This window comes from Alligator mississippiensis, chromosome 6 (assembly GCF_030867095.1).
Source record: "Alligator mississippiensis isolate rAllMis1 chromosome 6, rAllMis1, whole genome shotgun sequence".
Taxonomy (NCBI): domain Eukaryota; kingdom Metazoa; phylum Chordata; order Crocodylia; family Alligatoridae; genus Alligator; species Alligator mississippiensis.
Genome location: NC_081829.1, coordinates 91,871,336 through 91,885,227, shown reverse-complemented (window position 1 = coordinate 91,885,227; position 13,892 = coordinate 91,871,336). Strand labels below are relative to the sequence as shown.

Genomic DNA, 13,892 nt, shown 5'->3' with positions numbered 1-13,892 from the left:
GACATCCAACTCCATCGGTGATCAGAGCATGACGATGGGGCAGGATCTAAGGATGGGCAGATTTCAAATACATTCAACATCTAGAATAACTGCCAACCTTTCAAGAGTCAGCCCAGCTTGCCTAACATTTCTCCCAACTGTAAAGCTGGACAAATAAAAGGTATCGCTTAACAAATCTTTCTTCTAGAAAGTTAACTGACAGCCCCTGGGCAACATTACAGAACTTACTCCTCACTTGACTCCTGCTTTGTTAAAAACTGACTCACTCCATCATATCCTCAGGCTAACCTAACTGTGCTAGACATGTTAAGTGAAGTGCTAGGTTGTTGGGCTCCACTAGATGGTGCCACTTAAAAACTTTTTCATTGCACACTTTTAAACCAGCAATTTAGGGATTTATCAAGGAACAAACTGAGCAGATTACAGGGAGAAGCTATTATAGCCATTTGTGAAATGCTTCAAAGGAAGCAAGTCTAATGCCGCCCTATCCATCTTTCTCTAGAGCTAATGTGTATGTTCTCTTCTTAATTCACTCTGCAATTTGGGGACTTTTTCACGGCAGAGGTATTTTGATATTGCTTTGGAAGAGTTTCTGTTAAACAGTCTTTCAAGGGTTCAGACTTTCTGTCTATTAAATACACCCTATGGGTGCCTATATACAAGCAGTGAGGCTGCTCCAATGCGTTGCAATTACTTGAGTCTGCTGGAGAATTACCGCGGTCCAGCAGAATCCAGCGTCATGTGTATCAGCGTCCCCGTGCAGAAAAATCATGGTGGGGGCACTTTAACTAAAGCTTGTTTGATGAGTTTTAGCTGATGAGTTATTTAGTTTACCCCTGCCACCATTTTTCAGCACAGGGATGCTAATACATGAGACACTCCAGGCGCTTTAATTAGAATGGCTCTTGGAGTCACTCTAATTAAAGCACCTCCCACCCACTCCCAGAATGCGTGTATAAATGCCCCATGTGCCTGGCAGTTATATCAGGACACAAGGGAGAGTGGCTCAGGAAATACAACCACTCCAAAGTCCTCAAGACATTCAGAAGGCATGTGCAGTTTGAAAGACCCATTTAGAGGTGCAGGCTCCCCCCAACCTCAGCCAGGCACACCTCAACCTGCAGTATGAGGCAAACCATTGGAAGCGGGTGTCAAGTAATGAAGAAGCTCCCTGCTCTGTGTTGTAGAAGGTGTTTTGTAACTAGAAACTCCTGCGGTTTGTCTTCTTCAGAAGGTTGTAGGACTTCTTTATTTGAGTTGTTGATGGATGAGGTTTGGAAGTTCCTGTCCAGATCTCCTGCAATGCTCAGAAACAACTGAGCAAATAAGCAAACTCAGCGTGTCTAATGGCTGGCTTAGTTCTCCCTGTGTCCCTACTTCCACCATAGAGAAAGCAAGGGACAAAGCAACTGCACAGGGGAACGCTGAAGTAGCCTGTCACCAATTCTGCTCTTGTACAACTTTTCTGTCTGAGCTGGAGGGGATTATCAAAGGGCCTCAAAATTCAGGGCCGTCTGTACCCAGCCAGCTTTGCACTGATACAGGTATGTGTCAAGGGGTCAGTAGGGTTGAAGGTGGGGGAAGTGATTTATATCCTGAGAGCCAAGGATGCTTGCACCTGTCTTGATTTTCAGTAGCCATCCGCTCTGCTTCTTTGGAAATCTGACTCTTGCTTTACTTTAAATGGCAAGTCAAACTTAAACAGCAAGTACTTATAAATTATGTAGCCAGGAATGCACAATGTAAGAAATGAGCTGAGTTTCATCTGAACGAACAGCTTTTGTTGAGTGTAGATTTTAATGTAAAATACATGAATCACTCCCAAATCTTGAAGTCAACTTTGTGGCATGTTTAATCATTATTCAGCGAGATAAGTATTTAGGACGGTGGCTGTTATTAGTATAGTTTGCAAGGACAATGTAGTTCAAAACCCTGACTGGTGATGAAGGTGTTCTCATTCCACAGAAGATATCTCCAAATATACTTATTGTGCCCAAGGCTTATAACAGGACATGGCAAATAAGGTCTATGTACACTGTTTGTCAGCGTGCCAAATTTGTGTTTAAAAGCAGTATTGATGATAGAGTGGAAATCACTCCCTTCTTAGGGCCAGATTTTGTGGTCCTTAACTGAGCACAATTTTTATCTGGAGTTAATGGTAGCTACACAATATTAAAGACCAAAATCTTTAGTGTCTTGAGTAAATGCCAGTAAGCTAAGCTCCTTGGCACCTCTCAGTGTCAATACATGTGTAAAAAGATAGAGTTTAAAGTATAAACTAATTGATTTCTGTCCCCCGTCCCCCTTCACATAACATTTACTGATGACTAAATCAGACACAAACCCTGTGCAAGTCACTCCACTCATAGGAGCTTATTACAAAAAGATGTAAACACTGCAGTCCCACATTGCTATTTTTTTCTCATATACAGCACTACCTGGCATATAATATGCAACTTGTTTTTGAAAGGGAGAATAAAGAAAAAAAGATTTTTCCAGAGTTACGCATGCATAGAGCAGGGACAGAGTTTGATTGTCAGCTAACTTACCCTCCCTTTCTTGCTTAACTGAAGCTGAAACTAGAGGTGCATTGATATGTTGGTCCTATATCAGATCAGAACCAATATAAGGAAAATTGAAAGTATCAGCAATTGGCTTTTTGGCTGATATGGCTGATAACGTTGCCGATAAATTCCTCGTGCAGCCGCAATGCAGCATGCAGGCAGCCAGGAGCACAACCTGGCAATGTGGAGAGCAGCCGGGTCTAGCTGGTAAGTCTGTTGTGAGGGAAGGGCATAGTGGAGGGACAGATCGAGGCCCCTGTGGTGAGGGAGGGAGTGGGGCTGGGGCAGGGGCAGGCGCTATATAGCTGGGGCAGGGCATGGGATGGAGCCGCGGCTCATCCGCGTGGTGCAGGGGTTGGAGGGGTGGCTCCCACTGCTGCATGCACCCTGGGAGGGCATGGGGGGCTTGTGCCCCCGATCTGCATGTGGGACAAGGGCAGGCTAGTGCTGTGGGCTGGGGCCAGGGGCAGCACCAGGCTCTTCCCAGCAGGGTGGCTGAGCTGGGCTGCCTTTGGAGCAGGTGGCAGTGGCACTGGGAGGGGGGCTACAGTGAATGTTGGGGCGGCTGCAGCCCCCCCCATCCTCCCCCCCGTAGCCCCCTTCCCAGTGGAAGGCCTCTCTCAGAGGCACTGCATGGTGGCTATAGCCAAGGCTGGAGACTTTGCCACAGAATGCTCTGGTATTCTTTTGGAATAGCCTATTTCACCAGGAATATCAGCTTCTTAAGGTGAAGAACTTAGTAAACGACACTGTATCAGATCTGAATTTGTTTCATGCAACCATCAAATACTGAATATAAGGTATTGAGTCATATTGAGAAAGGAACCCTTCCCTTTGTGAGCTGCTAGTATTAGTGAAGGTAAGAAATGGAGGGGAGCCATGTACCTACATCTGTAGCTCCCCACACATTGCAACTCAAAGCTTGAATCAATGTTATGGTTCCTTCTTTCAAACATGGACAAGAGAAATGAAAAGCGTTTTAATAGCAGCGACAGCCACATTGAAGAGGATCAATTATACAGTAGTTTCAAGACAGTATGGAAACACAGCTGGCTTTGAATGACAGCAGGGCTCACATGTGGATTTCCTTACCTCTCCAAGACTCTGTCTGTCTTGTCTGTCCTCGTAGGCGGAAGTGTAGAATGGTTCGTAGGTAATTAGGTCTGGACGTTCAATGTCGTAAATGGCCTTGACTTTGGGAATGGCAGCTAAATCCTTGTAATCAAGGATCTCATTGTCTACTTTTGCCTGAAGGTCAAAGACAGAAAATAAATTAAGGGACACAAATACACCGGTAACTTCTATTTTGCACGCATTATGCTCTGGGGGAATTGACTTTCATAATGCAGTTAGGGAAAATTCTTTGCTGTCATTCCATTTATGTACACAGCAACTGTTTGTTCTTCACCAGCATATGAAGAACAAAGTGTTTTTTATCTTAAAAATCTAGGGGAAAAGCAGAACAGTTTAAATAGACTGCATCCTTTGCGGTGTCTTCAAAACTATCTACCATCTATCTGCATCCATGTCTAGCAACCACTGCCTCATATTCAGCGGCTGTGGTTAAGATAGCTGTAGCTCACTAGTAAAATGTGGTAAACTCGTTGACAAACAGAACAGACATTCAGTTTAGTTATGCCACTACGCGTGCAAGCTTCTGTCTAATGCACGGGTGAAAACCTGAACCTGGAAGCAGGCTCCGAAAAGAGCTGTTTGCATACCAACATGAAGATGAAGCTGCTATAGCGGGGAGAGGGATTAGAGGGGCAGCAGTTTGCTTGTTTATCTATTTCTTTTGATGTTGCTGAAATTTAAAAATCAATCATTTCAAGTTCTTGCTGGTTCTATGCAAACAGCTTTGATTATTAAAACTGAAAGCACTTTAGGAGTCTGATTTTGTTTCAGCTCATGATTTCTTTGGCCCACTTCATGAGGCCGGACATCTTTCTACCTACATCCGGTCCCCTAGACTGATATTTACAATTTTCAGAGCTGGTTTCCAGGGCAGTTTTCTATGCCAAATAGATATTAAATGCTGCACTTTAAAATCATATGGGTTTAAATACCTGAAACAACTAAAAAAAATTAACTACCTTTGATCAGTTTGGCTTTGGCTTTTTTTCACTCTACTTCCCCCCTCCCCTTCCCTGCTCTACCTTTGGTTTTCCTAATTTCTACCTATTTACATTCTCACTGACATCCTGCCACACTTCTAGCTACTTTTGTTCCTTGGAGTCTCAGAACAACAGAGACTCCCAATGCCTGATGAAGGGCGACTGCACCTGAAAGCTTGCTAAGAACTTTTTTCCAACTACTCAGTTGGTCTAATAGAAGATATCACATCTACCCAAAGAACCTTGCCTGATTATGTCCTTAGACCAGGGGTGGGCAAAATGTGGCCCATGGGCTGGATGTGGCCTGCCGAGCCATTCTATCTGGCCCGTGAGGCCCCTAAAATTTTTAGAAAATTAACATTAATCTGTCCTGGGCTACCTGTTATGCAGCCCTCGATGGCTTGCCAAAACTCAGTAAGCGGCCCTCTGCCCAAAATAATTGCCTGCCCCTGCCTTAGACCAACTCGGCTACAACCAAAAACACAGCTTTGTCTCCCTGGCTGCCATTCAATGAGCTAAGGAAATTTAACCCTTAATAATTGCTATACATGTAAATGAATATAATTTTATATATGTATCTACATCATTAATCTAAATGTAAATGCTCTATATAAAATGTATAATTATACACATGCATGCATAATTACATATGTAACAAATGTTTGTGTGCGCGTGTATACACACACACAGACACACACATATTCATTTCTGAGCTGAAAATGTCTGGACAACTTTAACTAGTACAAGTTAAAACAGACACTTGTATAATGCTTGCTGCAGAGCAGGAATACATCAGATGGGCCTAAGCCTGCACGGTGAGGCTGTGCTGTGTGACAAGAGGCAAGATTCATAAACTGGCCGAGGGGTATGAAGCAGCACATTGTCAGCAGGATGGCAGTGCTCCAGAACCTCTTTCATGATTTAAAATCAGCAGTGTGTAATAGCTTTAATTTATTGACTGCTTCTTCTCTAGTTGAAAGGCACTGAAAAACTAGAGTTGACTTGTATAAGAACAGGCCTGCTGGACCCCTTGCTCAGTTTTTCCATCTTTTTACATGAGCCATCAGTAAGTTTGTATCTGATATAGTTGAAAAGTTCAAGTGTAGCATGGTCTCTATTATCCTGCCCCCTCCCCCATTTCCTCCCTAGTATTGCCTTGACAAACAGCCCCTTTCTTCAGCTAGGATTTTGAATAGCATAGAGCAGGAAGGCAAAGGTCCTTGGACCAAAGGACTTCCTCCAGCTAGGAAAGGAAGAAAGTGTTAATGAACCCCTCAGATGCCCGAAAAAGCTTAATAAAAACAGGGAAAGACTAAAGTAAATTTAAAACATCTGGGCCAATTCTAAATTGTTGAGTCCATCTCCAATTACTTTATCATAAGATCAAAAACTACAAATCTAAGAATCCAACATCAGGAATGGAGAGGAAGGTGTCTTGCTACTCTCTGATTGTGAATCACATGCAAATGACGTGGCACAATGAAAATGCTAGTGATGATCCCATGTTTAGCCTGGAAAGCGTAACAACTGAAACATGGTCAACCCCATTTTCCTTTCTTTTAAAACAAACTCTTCTTCAAAAACCAAAATGCCTGATCTCTTCACTTGTAGGTATTTAGGAGGCAAAGCTTTGCTACACCAGAATCTCCATGAGCTCTATATGTAAGATGATAAATCCTCAGGGCAGCAGGCAGGAAAGCACAGTAACATCCTACATAGTGGGTGCATCTACATGTGCAATTAATGTGACATGATAAACTCTGGTGCAGTTTGTGCTGGAGTAACCTGCTCCTGGGCACAGCAGCTACTTGTGCACCTGGGACAGTAACACTTTGAGCCAGGGCAGAGCAGGCCTTGGCTGGCAGTAGCCTTGAGGGGTCAGTACCAGGTTCCAGGTGGTGGTATCATGTGGCGAAGGGCTGGCTGGAGCATGAGTCACTGTGTGCCTAGGCAGCTGACTGGGTGCAATTTCCACCCCTGGTCACTCTCTGTAAGTGCATTTCAGCATAGTACATACTCTGCTGTAAGATAGTACTGTCCCCAGCAGTACTATCCTATGGCAAAGTTAATTAGTTTACTGCACCTTAATACCAGCATATGTGTAGACGGTGATGCTTTACTGTGGAGCTAATTAACCAACTCTCAGTAAAGTGCACACCTAGATGTACCCAGGGAGCCTTAAATTTGACACACCAGGGAAAATGGCATGGCTGCTGTATCACTTGCAACTTAAAAAACAAACAAATGTCTCAGCTTTCTCCAAAGAGAGCGTGGTCTCAAAAGGTGCGATCCGCACTAAACAATTTGTCCTGGTATAACTACGTAGGAGTTATTACTAGTTAACCACTTTAAAAGATGTGCACATATCAGCTGTTACTTCCTGTTATAGCTCATGAACCTGTACTGATACAAACGTAGCTAAACTGCCCTAACTTTGACTTTGAATGAAGCAAGATTGAAGTGGATAGGTTTTGTTATGTTTGTATCACTACAAAATCAGGAAGATGTAGCAGTTATATTGTAACATCTTATACTGATAACATGTGGTTACAACTTTTCCATCTTTCTATACCCATAGAGGGGAATGATTTTTTACTAACATAGCTATCCTGATGCAAAATCCTGGAATGAAGTCTGTTACATCAGAATAAGGGTATCTTTTACTAGTGTATCTTATTTTACTTCCCAAACCAGGATACACTAAGCCCATTACTTTACTAGGGGAATAATGGCTTATTAACAGGAAATGTTACTTACATAGATAGTATGGCCTGGTGAGCCAGGTATACTGGAACCTGGTCTGGAATAAATACTTTCAGAGGATGTTCTTGTTGGCTGAAAAACAAATATTCACTTGTAAGAGTTTAGCTGTGGCCACAGCCCTGATAATCTAGATTATTAAAACACAGAAGGCTTGCACTCATCCCTAACGGATTCAAATTTAAAAATGTAAACATATGTTTAAACATAAATGCAACAAACTCAAGCGTTCTAGCAAATTTCCATCTTATGATGCAGGTATGATTTCTCTTTCAGGAAGGGTTGTGGGAGGGAAAGGGAGTGTTTAAAGGTACACTGTGAAAAGCAAAACTGACAGTGATGAACAAAAGACAATACCCCACAGAGGCATTGTAGTAGCCATCTACACAGCAATCCAGGTTAATATCGTACACTAACATCTTATGGTTACACTGAATGGGAAACCAGGCGAAGTCCAACCCTATGACATACATGCAGACTGCCGAGCAGTCACAGCCACTGGGGTGGGCATGGTTGTTTACCCACGTGATGTACCATGACTTAGTCACTACACTTACACCCATGTAAATGACTTGCAAGTAGAGGGACCATAGACTTTCTTACTTGGAATAACTCCAATAGTTTGTGTAACAGAGTTTTGCTGTTGTAGTTGCAGGTAACAGTCAGGCCCTTCTCGCTCCAGTGACTCTAATGTGTAAGCAACGCTTCCTTGCAACTTGAAACCCGTGTGGTCACTTACATGCATGTGCTCAACGCAATTCATTGATACATGGATGTTTGGGTCGGAAGGGATCTTAGCAGATCATTGAGTCCGACCCCCTGCCATGGGCAGGAAAGAGCACTGGGGTTAGATGACCCCAGCCAGGTGTGTGGCAAGCCTCCTCTTAAAGCCCCCCAAAGGTAGGGGAGAGCACCACCTCCCTTGCGAGCCCGTTTCAGATTCTGGCAACCCTCGCCATAAAGAAGTTCTTCCTGATGTCCAGGCTAAATCTGCTCTCCACCAGTTTGTGGTCATTGGTCCTAATTACCCCAAGGGGTGCCCTGGTGAACAGAGCATGTCCTATTCCTTGCTGTCCCCCCGATGAATTTGTACATGGCCACAGGATCCCCTCTCAGCCTTCTCTTGCGGAGGCTGAAGAGATCCAGGGCCCTCAAACTCTCCTTGTGGGGCTTTGCAGGCCCCTAACCATAGGGGTAGCCCCGCTCTGGACCCTCTCAAGGTTGTCTTGAAGTGCAGTGCCCAAAACTGAATGAAGTACTCCAGCTGCAGCCTGACTAAGGCCGCACAGAGGGGAAGCATCACTTTCCCTGGACCTGTTTGTCGTGCACCTGCTATGCATGATAAAGTGCGGTTAGCTTTACTGATCACTTCATCACATTGACAACTCATGTTCATCTTGGTGTCGACAGTGACTCCAAGATCCCTTTCTGCTGCCGTGCTGCTGAAAAGGTCCTTCCCCAGCCTGTAAGCATGCTGGTGATTCCTTCTCCCTAGATGTAGCACCTTGCACTTGTCCTTATTGAACTGCATCCTATTCTGCTCTACCCACTTTTCCAACCTGTCCAGATCTGCCTGGATTCGCTCCCTACCCTCTGGTGTATTAACTTTACCCCATAATTTGGTATCATCTGCAAATTTGGACAGAGTGCTTTCCACGCCCTCATCCAAGTCACTGATGAAGACAATGAACAGCACTGGTCCAAGGACCCAGCCTTGTGGGACTCCACTGCTCACATCTTTCCAGGTCGATACCAACCCATCCACCATCACTCTCTTAGTGTGACCCCTAAGCTAATTTGCCACCCACCTGACTGTGTAATCATCTCCATCACAGTAACTCAGTTTATCTAGGAGAATATGAGATAGTGTATCAAAGGCTTTCTTAAAATCCAGCTAGATGACATTTACCTCAATTCCAGAGTCTAAGCATTTTGTGACCAATTGCAAATTGGGTGCCAGTTTTCGGCATTTCATCAACATCCAACTGACATGACTCTGTGCAGGCAGTTTTGTATGGAGAGAAATTAATTCAGTGTCATTAGGACTGTGTGTGGTGGGATTCCAAAACTCCATGAATCAGAAAAAACACTTTTTCCAACCAAAAATCTGCCTGGTCTCCTAGACCTGTTAATCACTCCTAAGTCTAATATGCAGCATATGCAGACTGTCCTAACCTAAAGATTAATGTGCAATGAGCCCTATCCAAAGCAATGGAAAGACTCACTTTGAAGTGCTGTAGACCAGGGTCAAGATTTCACCTGGAAGAAATCAAAGATCATATTGCCTCCTCCTTGCACCAACCTTCTCCCCTTGAACCAGATGCAAGGAAGCTCTCCACAGCACGAAGCTGCTAGCCAGTTGCCGATTCCAACAGTTTGAGTGCAATGGGGTATTCAAAGCTAATGCCATGAAACAAACTCTCAGTTACTAGTTTCTGCCTCTTGTTGGCTTCTGGCACAGAACGGAGGCAGCAGAGATTGCACGCTGCAGGGAAACGAGCAACATCTGACAGTCCAGCTGGGAGAACTTGCTCAGGAAATGTCTGCAAAGAACAGAGCGGGGCAAGCAGGGCTTTCTTATCTTGCAGCAGATATTTCCTGAAAGGGGCCTTCCAGCTGAGTGGCAGCCCTTCTCCTGTGGTCCTTCTCACTTTAATTTTCCAGACAGCAAGCAACATTTAAAAAAAAAAAAGCTGGCTGACAAGAGCATTCTGAGGTCATGCTCCTTCACATCTGACTCAAGATGCATTTTGGGAAGTCCATAAAGGAAGCAAACACCCTTAGGGGAGGGCAGAGGCATCAAGAACTTTGAATATAGACCAAGAAAAGAGAGGACTCAGATCAAATGCAGCAGGTGACCATGGAAAACAGATGAGGATGCTGAGGGCTAAGCTATAGCCCCACCTTTCTCCATAGCGAGTCTGATCACATTTTCACAACTGGGCCAGAATACTGCTCCATATCTATTTCTGGAGCCATAAAATCCCACATGCCGAATTGCGGATAAATTGCTGAGATGCCCCAGCTTCCTCCCTTGCATGATACAACCAGAGGAAAAAAAACTGTTTGTGTTAGGGGAAAAATAAAAAGATCTAAGCTGGGGGAAATCTGGCTGCTACTGCGAAACATTCGCTTTCCCTCTCTGACATTTCACACTGCGGCCTGTTTGAGCAGTCATATGTAGCAAGTTGCTGCAGTTGCCATGGCAAGTGATTGTTTTTCTTACAAAGCATAAGAGGTTCAGTGTTTGAGGTCCGACTTGGGGCATTTTGCTTGTTACTCACCTTCTGGTTTCTGCCAAATGTTGCTGTTACTGTCTGTTTATTTTTTTCTAATAAGTACAAACAGATTGTGCTGGTTCGGAGTAGCTGCAATCTCTCTGCCCTTGTCCCACCCTTGGACTGGAACTTGTGAGCATTTGTACACCAAGGAAAGGGTCTTTTTAATTATTACAGGAGATCATAAATTGCTGCTCAACAGTTGCTTGGCCCAAACATGCTAGTGTCCTGCAGTACGTTCTCTGCCTCATCTTCCAGTTTGTTCCCCAGAAATACCTTAGGCAATCAGATGATTTACCTATGGGTGCTTTCACAGTTAAGAAATCTGCTCACCTTGCTTTCCAACTTCTGCCTGCTCCTTAAACACTTTCATGAAGTTTAGCTTTACGTACAGGAGTAGCTGAGCTGGCATAAATGGAAGTCAGTTGGAGTAAAGTACTTGCAGAAGCATTTCCACCATTAGGAATCACCTCCCATTTCCTCAGTTCTCCCTTTCTTCTGCTCTCAGACCTAACCAACCATCTGCAAACTTGCTTAAGAGTCGCTATTTGCTAGACCTGGCATCCCTGATGCCCAGTCCTCTCTCTCCTGAGTGCACTGGTTTCAGCATCAATCTGCAAAGACCCTTTCTTGTTATTAACAACCTGGTATCACCAGGGGACTTTGCTCTTAGAGTAGGATGTGATCCTGCTCAGCACTGTGTAAGCACGCTACAAAAAGGCAGCCTGCCCTGAGAAACTTCCTCTAAATGTTTCAGAAACTCTTTATTCAGCAGTTTGGGGCTCCTTCCCATGCTGTGTCCTGCTACCTCCTGCTAAGACAGAATTTTTTTTTGAGAGACCTTCTGCTCATTGTTGTAAGTACCTTCCACATCTCTGCTTACCTACTATGGCCTTGCCTGCCCTTTATTTTTCCTGTTTAAAGTTACACAGGATGGATTTCAATTGCAGCTTCTCTTGCTGTTTCTTAAACATTTCCGACTATGCTACAGGGCATTTTCCACATGCAGGAATTCTTCAGGGCTTTGCACCTTCCCCTAAGCTGCTCTACAGTCAAAAACATTTGTGTGCTGCTTGCTTATCAGACCTACATTAAAGATATTGTGATTACCGGAGCCTCGCAGTTCCCCTGACCTAACCTTACTTGCTATAGTTGGCTCATTTCCCAAGAGGTCTAGAAGAGACCTGTTAACCTGTGAATGATACTGCAGCCCTCAAGGGACATGCTCCTTTTACTAAACAGCAAAGTGCATTATCAGAGTCCCAAGTTCCTCTCTCTGTCCACAATCACCTTTGTATCACAAACACTTTAAGCCAAATTCTCCATCCATATCAAAATAGCAATCAAGTGTAAGCTGCACATTGGCAGCAACTTATACAGCAAGCAAATGAAATTGGAAAAGCAGAGCAAGTATTGCTGACTTGGCTTTGGATGTGCAACCACACACTTTTTTTTGTGCCTATTTTAATGAAAGTCGACATTATCCTCCTGCTGTTGGTTACTTTTCCTATTCCAATCACAGCACATTGGTTCCATGTGTTCTGAACCCCCATTGACGGTCAGAGAGATGGGCCCCTGGTGCATGCTCATTTTTGTGCTTCCTGCCATGATATATGTGTATGGTAGGACATGTAATTTTGGGATCAGATCCCAACTGAACCATTACTATGTGCCAGTGATGCCAGGCTCCCTCTGTATTGGCAAGTTGGAAGCCACATGCCTACAGCCTGGCATGAACCAGAGTGGTCTTGGGGTCAGGACTAACAATCAGCTGAGTGTCAGTCCCAGCCCCAGGGAACCACACTGGAGCCAGTTTGAGACTTGGGGAACACAGGGAAAGTTGTCAACAAAGCCCTGCCATACAGCCAGCATCAGGCAGCATGATGGGGACTCTGACACATGTTCAATTTAAGGTGTGATTGAAACCAGACACAAAAATATTACACATATTTTGTGGAATAATTTTGTAGCTGGTTTCCCATTTTGTTGTGCTATCAATTGCATGAACATGTGGCTAGGTTACTATTTAAGGTTCAATTAATAAAGTTAATTGCACCTTAAGTGTAATGTCTGCCTGGGACTTTTAGGCTACTTTTGTTGCTCATGAAAAGTTTCCACCCAACTGTGGTGCATTATGTACTTCCTCTTGTTTGTCCCTGCAGAACTGGACTGGGATCTCCAATACAAGTTGTCTGCATTTGAAGCAGTCTAAAGCAGCAATACAGTAGGTGCTTCTATTAAACTCCTTTTTCTGCTATTGTTATAGTCTTTACCCTACTTTTCTAAGAGGGGAAGATCTGTCTCCTCTCCTGCGTCTCTTCTTCTCCCTGAGCACCACTGCGCCCCAAAATTTGGAGTGCCTGTACTGAATACTGGAACACTAACAACACATATGAACAAAGAGAAATCCATGCATATCATCAAGTGATCTAAAAGATGGAATCAAATCACAAAGCAGGTATTCATATCATTCAAGTTTTTCATTTCTTCAGAAATCTTTTATTTCTAGTTCCTCTTTTCATGCCTTTGTTTCCAATGCACAAGGACATCATTCCCTTCATTTGTTGACTAGCAGGAGTAACATCAACTATTGCACTATTTTGATGGTGATCCTGTTGGGGTCTCCCCATCCATACCAATTATATCACTCATACATACACCCCAACTTGATCAGCTTCTTATTTAATATTAGTTTACAAAGCTTAGGCTGATCCATTTGATTTACCTGAATACCAAATTCATCTCATCATGCATTACACATCATTAAAACAGATCATGTATTTAAAGGGGAAAAAAAGAGACAGACATTAGAGCCATCCACATCGTCCAGATGAGGCAATGTGATGACAGAGGTTCTCTATATTACAGATGTTCAGTCATGCTCTATAGGAAGATATGGGGGCAGGCAAACCAGATCAGAAGTGATCCCATGAACATCTGGACCAAAGGGATGCACTACTATTCTACAGGACACTGCCAGTATTTACAGTACCTGCCTTAGTTTTTTGATCGAGTTCATTATGCAAGGCGGTGACAACAGCTGCAGAAGAAGGAATAAGTTTTCATTCTACAATAGTCACTGAACAACATTTCTAACACAATGAAGGCAAAAGCTCCTTAGGGCAGGAGGCTGATTCTAGACAGTGTATATTTACTTACCAACCTCAATTAGCTTT

The 13,892-nt window shown here is 43.8% G+C and overlaps 1 protein-coding gene across 18 annotated transcripts in view; it reads right to left on the bottom strand.

Moving 5' to 3' along the window:
• The window catches only part of ABLIM1 (actin binding LIM protein 1), a 324,221-nt gene that overhangs the window by 51,577 nt on the left and 258,752 nt on the right, over nt 1-13,892 (bottom strand). For 16 of the 18 annotated variants that reach the window (XM_059730123.1, XM_059730116.1, XM_059730108.1 and 13 more), the window contains 3 exons: nt 13,709-13,756; nt 7,436-7,513; nt 3,657-3,812 (listed from right to left, as the gene is read on the bottom strand). In XM_059730123.1, the coding sequence (XP_059586106.1) occupies nt 3,657-3,812; nt 7,436-7,513; nt 13,709-13,756 (282 nt within the window). The remainder of the gene's footprint in view (nt 1-3,656; nt 3,813-7,435; nt 7,514-13,708; nt 13,757-13,892) is intronic. The other 2 variants (XM_059730113.1, XM_019485935.2) reach the window with 1 other exon arrangement.